The 8,327-nt window shown below is 40.2% G+C and overlaps 2 protein-coding genes across 9 annotated transcripts in view; both read left to right on the top strand.

Annotated features, from left to right (window-relative positions):
• Positions 1–8,327, top strand: part of ST3GAL3 (ST3 beta-galactoside alpha-2,3-sialyltransferase 3) — a 230,784-nt gene that overhangs the window by 124,141 nt on the left and 98,316 nt on the right. The window lies entirely within an intron of this gene.
• LOC102992673 (40S ribosomal protein S27-like) lies at positions 2,187–2,438 on the top strand. The gene has a single exon (XM_024125785.3). It carries the CDS (start codon positions 2,232–2,234, stop codon positions 2,436–2,438), a length of 207 nt encoding a protein of 68 aa, XP_023981553.2. The 5' UTR covers positions 2,187–2,231.

The following is an 8,327-nucleotide window of genomic DNA, read 5'->3' as shown; positions in this document are numbered from 1 at the left end:
GAGCCTGCGCATCCAGAGCCTGTGCTCCGCAACGGGAGAGGCCACAACAGTGAGAGGCCCACGTACCGCAAAAAAAAAAAAAAAAAAAAAAAAAAAAAGGACATGGTATTTAATTAAATGAAATAAGAGAGAAGCAGGGATCAAGGAGTTCTCTCAGGTTTCCAGCTTGGGCAGCTGGGTGAAAAGTGGTACCGTTCATTAAGGTAGGGAATACAGGAGGAGGTTGTACACGTGTAAGAGTGGTGAAAATGAACTCTGTGTGAGGCAGCCTGAGTTTCAGGTAACTATAGGATGTCAAAGTGGAGATGTCAGCTGCATACACAAGTCTGGAGCTCAGGCTCTCTAGAGAGGGTTGAGCAGGAATGAGAGATTTGGTTTGGGTGCAATGGAAAGATCATTGTGCCAACTAAACTGAATAGTTAAGCAAGGGGAAGTCTAGACCAGATAGACTTTTTCCCAGATAGGGAAAAAGTGAATAAAGGAGGAGAAACAACTGAAAAATAGACAAAATATATGAAAAAAATAAAAAAGTTTCTTCAGACATTGAACAATAGGTAGCCCAGGACCCTGGTCTTTGAAAGAAGGGAAACAAATGAGATTTCCAGACCACAGCACAGGGAAGAAGAACCCAAACAGAACCCAAGAGTCTTCCTAAGAGGAAACAGAGTTGAGAATTTTAGGAGACCAAGGCAGCCAGAATTCATGGGCAGAGTACCAGAGAGGAGAGAGCTGCACACAGAGAGAGCACTGGAGATCTGCTGAGGACTGCTTGGACTCCTCAGCTGATCAAAGCACGTGTGTGAGGAAACGACTGGAGGCCAAAGAAAGAAGCGCTGAAAAGGAGCAGGAAGAGTACTCTCTATAGCTCACACAGGGCTGGGAATAATGGGGAAATGTCATAATACATGAGACATCACATAGCACGCTTAGAAGGGTATTGCCTTAGCAGTGGGGCAAAATTAGTAATGGTGCAAATTAGCCCTAGACTAAAGTCCACTTTTGCCTCTAACCCCAACCCTGCTAAGCTTAAAAGCAAGCATTGAAAGGATCAAACTGTTTCTAAGTAATTAAACAGCACCTCAAAAATACTTAAGGAATGCACAAATATTCTGCATCCAACAAGGTAAAATTCACATGGTTGACATCCAATCAAGAATGACCGGGCTGCATTTCTATACACTAACAATGAACTATCAGAGAGAGAAATAAAGGAAACAATTCCATTTACCATTGCATCAAAAAGAATAAAATACCTAGGAATAATGCTTGGTAAACTATAAGACACTGATGAAAGAAACTGAAGACAACACAAACAGATGGAAAGATATACCATGTTGGAAGAATTAACTGGAAGAATTAATATTATGAAAATGACCATACTACCCAAGGCAACCTACAGATTCAATACAATCCCTATCAAAATACCAATGGCATTTTTCACAGAACTAGAACAAATAATTTTAAAATTTGTATGGAAACACAAAAGACCCTGAATAGCCAAAACAATCTTGAGAAAGAAGAACAGAGTTGGAGAAATCACACTCTCTGATTTCAGGCTATACTACAAAGCTACAGTAATCAAAACAGTATGGTCCTGGCACAAAAACAGACACATAGATCAATGGAACAGAATAGAGAGCCCAGAAATAAACCCATGCACTTGTGGTCAATTAATCTAAAACAAAAGAGGCAAGGATATACAATGGAGAAAAGACAGTCTCTTCAAGTAAGTGGTGCTGGGAAAACTGGACAGCTACATGTAAAAGAATGAAATTAGAACATTCTCTAACACTGTATACAAAAATAAACTCAAAATGAATTAAAGACTTAAATGTAAGACCAGATACTCTGAAACTCCTAGAGGAAAACATAGGCAGAACACTCTGACATAAACTGTAGCAATATTTTTTCAATATTTGCTTTCCTCTCCTAAAGCAAAGGAAATAAAAACAAGAAGAAACAAATGGGACCTAATAAAACTTAAAAGCTTTTGCACAGCAAAGGAAACCGTCATCAAAATGAAAAGAAGACCTACGGAATGGAAGAAAATATTTGCAAATGATATGACCAATAAGGAATTAATATCCAGAATATATAAACAGCTCATAAAACAACATAAACAAACAACCCAATTTAAAAATGCACAGAAGCGTTTCCCACGGTGACAACCTCCCCACGAGAACGTACCTCTCGCAAAGGATCTCCTTCATCCCTCTCCAGAAGAGGAGAAGATGAAACACAAGAAGAAGCACCTGGTGCAGAGCCCCAATTCCTATTTCATGGATGTGAAATGCCCAGGATGCTATAAAATCACCACCATCTTTAACCATGCACGAACAGGAGTTTTGTGTGTTGGCTTCTCTACCATCCTCTGCCAGCCTACAGGAGGAAAAGCAAGGCTTACAGAAGGATGCTCCTTCAGATGGAGGCAGCACTAAAAGCCCCTGGAATCAAGATGAATAGGAAACAATCCCAATAAACACATTTTGGATTAAAAAAAAATGCACAGAAGACCTAAATAGACATTTTTCCAAAGAGGAAGTGCAGATGGTCAACAGGCACGTGAAAAGAGGTTCAACCTCACTAATTATTAGGGAAATGCAAATCAAAACCACAATGAGGTATCACCTCACGTTAGTAAGAATGGCTATCATCAAAAAGTCTACAAATAATAAGTGCTGGAGAAGGTGTGGAGAAAAGGGAAGCCCCCTACACTATTGGTGGGAACGTAAATTGATACAGCCACTATGGAAAACAGTATGGAGGTTCCTTAAAAAACTAAAAATAGAGTTACCATATGATCCAGTGATCTCACTCCTGGACATATATCTGGACAAAGTTATAATTGGAAAAGATACATGCACCCCAAGGTTCATTGCAGTAGCTGAGACATGGAAGCAACCTAAATATCCATTGACAGATGAATGGATAAAAAAAGATGCGGTACATAATATACAATGGAATAGTACGCAGCCATAAAAAAGAATGAAATAATGCCATTTGCAGCAATATGGATGGACCTAAAGATTATCATACTAAGTGACGTAAGCCAGACAGAGAAAGACAAATATCATATGATAATGCCAAAATGTGGAATCTAAAAAAAAAGATTACAAATGTACATATTACAAAACAGAAACAGACCCACAGACATAGAAAGCAAACTTGTAGTTACCAAAGGCGAAAGAGGGAGAGGGATAAATTAGGAATTTGGGATTAACATATACACACTACTGTATGTAAAATAGCTAACCAACAAGGACCTACAGGGAACTATACTCAATATTTTGTAATAATATATAAAGGAAAAATAATCTGAAAAAGAATATATATGCATAACTTCAGGTGCTATACACCTGAAACTAACACAATATTGTAAATCAACTATACTTCAATAAATTAAAACAAAAAAAGAATGAAATTTTGCCATTTGCAACAACATGGTTGCACTTGGAGGGTATTATGCAAAGTGAAATAAGTCAGACAGAAAAAGACAAATACTGTATGATATCACTTATATGTGGAATCTAAAAAACAGAGCAAACTAGTGAATATAACAAAAAAGAAGCAGACTCACAGATATAGAGAACAAACTAGCAGTTTCCAGAGGGAAGAGGGAAGGGGGCAGGGCAATATAGGGGTAGGGGATTAAGAGGTACAAACTATTAGGTATAAAGTAAGCTACAACGATATTATTGTACAGCACAGGGAATTTAGCCAATATTTTATAATAGCTATAAATGAAGTATAACCTTTAAAAATTGTGAATCACTATATTGTATTATATTGTATATAATATTGTACATCAACTATACTTCAATTAAAAAAAGAAAAGAATGACCAGGTAGTTCAGAAAAGCTTGAAAATACAGCCTATATGAGGAGAAAAATCAGTTGATAGAAACAGGCGTAGAGATAACACAAATGATAGAATTAGTAGGCAAAGACGTTAAAACATATTGCATATCTTCAAGAAGGTAGAAGAAAGCATGAGAATATTAAGGGAAGGCATGTAAGATATAAAAAAGAATCTTAAATATGAAAAATAGTGTTTGAGAAGAAAAATATACTCAATGTATAAATGACAGATTAGACACTGCAGAAGAAAAAGTAGTGAACTATAAGATATATCAATAGAAACCATCCAAAAATTACTGGAAACAAATGAACAGAGTGTCAGTGAGTGGTGGGATGTCAAGCAGCCTGATACATGTGTAACTGGAGCCCCCAGAAGAGAGGGGAGGGCAGAAAAAATTTTGAGGAAATAACGGCCAAGATATTTTCAAGTTTGATTAAAACTATAAACCCACAGATCCCAGAATCTCAGTGAACCCCAAACACAAGAAAAATGGTGAAAACTATACCACAGCACATCATAATCACTCACTTCTCACTACCCACAGGTGCTTGGCGTTTGAGAGAAAAAGCAGCCTCCTATTGAGAGCCACAGGAAAAGCCAGGTCTTGCAGGGCAGAGTCAGGCTTCAGGCTTCAGGTCTGCTAGGAGGTAGAGGGAAGTAAGCCAGGTAATTGGCATATGGGGTCCAGAGGGCATTATGAGAAAGATTTAAAGAGGAGATTGGCCAAGTAAGAAAAAACCCACAGCAGAATGGATGAGGACAGGAGAAAAAAGTCTGTGGCCCATTTTAACAGTGGGTATACCTATTATACCTGGGAGATGGGGCTAGCTTTAAGTTTTCCAATGACTTCTTGCTGTTCCCAGGAGCTTTTATTTGTTCAGGACAACACATTCCTCCTTCTGGTAAATGCTCCTTCTAACCAGGTGTGTCATGTCAGAATCACAACTTTTTACAGACCCCATCTTTTTGATCACTGTGATTCAGACAGTGGGTGAGGAGCTGATGCAAGCTAGACAACTTGTAGCCCTTCCCTGGGAGTTTTGCCATTAGGAGCAGAGATGCCGGGTCTCATGCCCTTTTCAGTGGCAGAACTGAAGATATGGCCTGCGAATTGCTATTGGCCATGTGTCCTGACTTAGGAAGAAAGCTAGTCGGGGAGAGTAAAGCTAACTGAGGGAGGCCTGCTGGCATTCCAGTCACTTTCAGTCATCTCTGAAGCCCTCTCTGCACCCTGGCCCTTCCCATGCTTTGGTTATGTGAACCGCTGAATCACCGTATTTGCCTAAGTTAGTGTGTTCAACCAGTGTGTTGAACATGCAGGAAACATCGGGATAATCACAGCCACTTTCACTGGTGTCTCTTTGTCCCCATAAGATATTTTCAGTGTGAGAAGTCCAGAGAACTTTTTGGTACCTCTGAGGTAATAGAAATCCCATGGTCACATTGAATCCCCAATTCCAAAATTAGTGTCCTGCCATATGGCAATAGTCATAGCTTTCTGTTCGTTCAGAGCTGCAGTGACTGCCCCTCCCTGCACAGGGCTTAGAACCAGCGGTGCTGACCCAGGGAGGGGATGTGCCCTGCTTGTCCTCCTCCTTCCACTCGTCCCCCAGTTGCTGGCTGCGGTTTTGGACCTCTCTGGAGTTGGTGGGGAAGGGAGAGAGAATGAGCAGAGAAGACACAAGATAGTGTCAGCACTCCCTGAACTGGCAAGTGTGTAAAGCTGACCCTTGTGGGGTTCTCTTGTAGACATTTTGGAGACCCCTCCATCTGGGGACCTCTCCTCTCTAGGTCTCCTGATGTGGGCAATGCACTCACCAAAGCCTTGTCACTCACTCCTTCTGTAGCTTCTGGGACTCCCGCTGTCTGCTCTTGCTTCTATCTGCTGAGGACCCTTCAGCCTGCTGGACACATCTTTAGGAAAGGACCTAAAACAACCCAAACTAGCTTATTCATGCATCATTTTCTGCAACAAATTCTGGGAGTGCAGGCCAGTTCCCATGCAGCTCTATCCTTTGCAGCCAGTGCATCTTGTGTCCTTTATGTTTCTCAGATAGAATTCAGACACCTGGCAGTCCACTGTATTCCCCATTCTTTAAGGGTCATATGTTAAGCTTTTCTCACCAGGCTTGAGTAAGAGCCAAGTACTACCCATTTTGCCCCTGCAAGAAGGTGGAGTTCATAACACTGCTGTCTCCAAAGAAATTCTTCAAGTCCTCTCTCCCTTAATGTCTCACAACCAGTTACTTTTATATTTGATGTTGGGAGAGCTTTTAGAATGATGTAACAAGTTTTCAGATATTTCCTTGGAAAATCTGCATCCTAGTCTAGCACCTCACTTCAGTGTCTGAAACTTATCATCCTAGAGGCTTGGCTGAAACTATCTTAGCATCTTAGCATCCTGTTGGATTTATGACCACTGTAACCAAATAATCCTGATAAGAACAGTTAACAAATATTTATTAAGTATGCATCCACAAAAGAAAAACGCCTCCAGCCCTCTGCCAGTATAGGACAGAGTTTACAAACTGTTACACTGCTGCCTGAATCCTGTCCATGGACATACTTTGGTTGATCCTCATAATCTTTAATTTTTTCTTGAAACTATTGCCAGTATTTACAAACTGAGTAATTTTAAACTCTGGATTTTAAGATCCAGATTCCTGGCTTTAAAAAAACAGAAGATGTGGCAACGCTGGGCCTGCATTGCTGCCTGGCATAGTTAGCTGGGAGTGGTGGAGGCTGCCCCCTTTGACAGGAGGGACTCCATTCCCTCTTGGCTCTGTGACCTGAAGCCAATGTCAGTTGCCATTTATCATCATTGGGCTCATGCAGTTACCTTTTCTTATATTAAGGACTAAAGTGAAATATTTCTGGTACTCGTGTTTCTTAACAAAAGAGAAAAATAGATAGTCCAAAAGAGCCATGGAAGGGAGAGACATAATTTATTTAGAGATACAAAGTATTCTTATGTGTTTAATGTGCAGTTAGTGTGTGTATGTGTGTGTGTGTATGTGTGTGTGTAAAAGACAACTTAAGATGCCATTGGAAAATAACCCATAAATATAATCATGGTTACTATACAAAAATATGTGGTGAGAAAAAGACATTTCAACAGGATTTGTTTTTAGTGCAACTAAAATAAGTTGTGTGATTTGCTGCGGGAGGGCATTACATTCTCCCACTTCCCTGGCTTATGTTATGTTCTTACTTGGCCCCTGATGTTTCAGTTTGCAGCAAGGGGAAAACATTCTCTGGCCTCTCTGGAGGGAATCAGCCAAAATGTGGATTCATTGTATGTCCAAGGGGGTCTTAGCTCAGATATGAGAAGGAGTAACAGGATAGTTTCCCCAAGGTTCTGGCCACTTGGAGAAAAAGCAACAGGTGTTGGCAAGTTAAGGAGGTTTTGTTTTTCATGGAATGATAAGATAGGGTTGTTCAAAGAGTATTCAACTTTGAAACTAACTCTTTTGGCAAATTTTGTTTTCAGTTTATTTTTTAAATTGAAACCTTATTGATTTTTATAAGTTCCTGTTAAACAAAGTCTCTTATCCATTTATCTGAATTAGAGCAAAACCAGAATTATTTTGAGGAAAGGATTTCACTTGCCCAAGTATATTCTCTTAGGAGGCAAGCCTTCTGTTGAGTTGTGTGTTGGATTTGTTATATCTTCAGTTTTAAGAAGAGGAATTATTCTCTCCCTGCAGCTCTGCTGCTTATGAAAGTGCACAGTCTGGCCTTAATTGGCCTTGCAGAGTGGCTCCTGTGAGGTTCTTGTCAGTGTGTGTAATTTCCCTCTTTTTGCCATTCATTGTTTATTAAAGACTGAGTTCTTTGAAAGCTGTGCTGCATGGCCTTTTCCAAACAGTTGTTTGGTCTTGGTATTCTGTTTTACCCTCAGATTAAGTGAGGCCAACTGAGAACTACATTCCTAGACCACCTTATTTTGGCGTAGCTACTTTACACACACACACACGCACACGTGCACACGCACACACACACACACACTTTGCAATCATTGAATAAAGCTATATCAAACAATCTTATGACACTTCCTATCATTTCTTTATACAAATATTTTTGAGGACACAGAGGAAACTTCCCTAAATTCTTAGTATCAGGAAGAGCTGGGGGTTGGGGAGGGGGGTGGGATGAATTGGGAGATTGGGATTGACATGTGTACACTAATATGTATAATATAGATAACTAATAAGAACCTGCTGTATAAAAAAATAAAATAAAATTGCAAATCAAAAAAAAGAAAAAAGGAAGAGCTGGGATTCTCCTGGTTTATTTTATGGACACTGTAAACCATTAAAACAGTGCTTTGCGTTTAGTTGTTGTTGTTTTTTTTGCGGTACGCGGGCCTCTCACTGTTCTGGCCTCTCCCGTTGCGGAGCACAGGCTCCGGACGCGCAGGCTCAGCGGCCATGGCTCACGGGCCCAGCCGCTCCGCGGCATGTGGGATC

This window comes from Physeter macrocephalus, chromosome 3, assembly GCF_002837175.3.
Source record: "Physeter macrocephalus isolate SW-GA chromosome 3, ASM283717v5, whole genome shotgun sequence".
In the NCBI taxonomy this organism is placed as follows: Eukaryota; Metazoa; Chordata; class Mammalia; order Artiodactyla; family Physeteridae; genus Physeter; species Physeter macrocephalus.
Note: the sequence above shows the minus strand (reverse complement) of the source record. Positions and strands in the feature narration are given on the sequence as shown.

Bases quoted from the DNA above. Each gene is read 5' to 3' on its own strand.
- LOC102992673 (XM_024125785.3), top strand. From the start codon at position 2,232: ATGAAACACAAGAAGAAGCACCTGGTGCAGAGCCCCAATTCCTATTTC.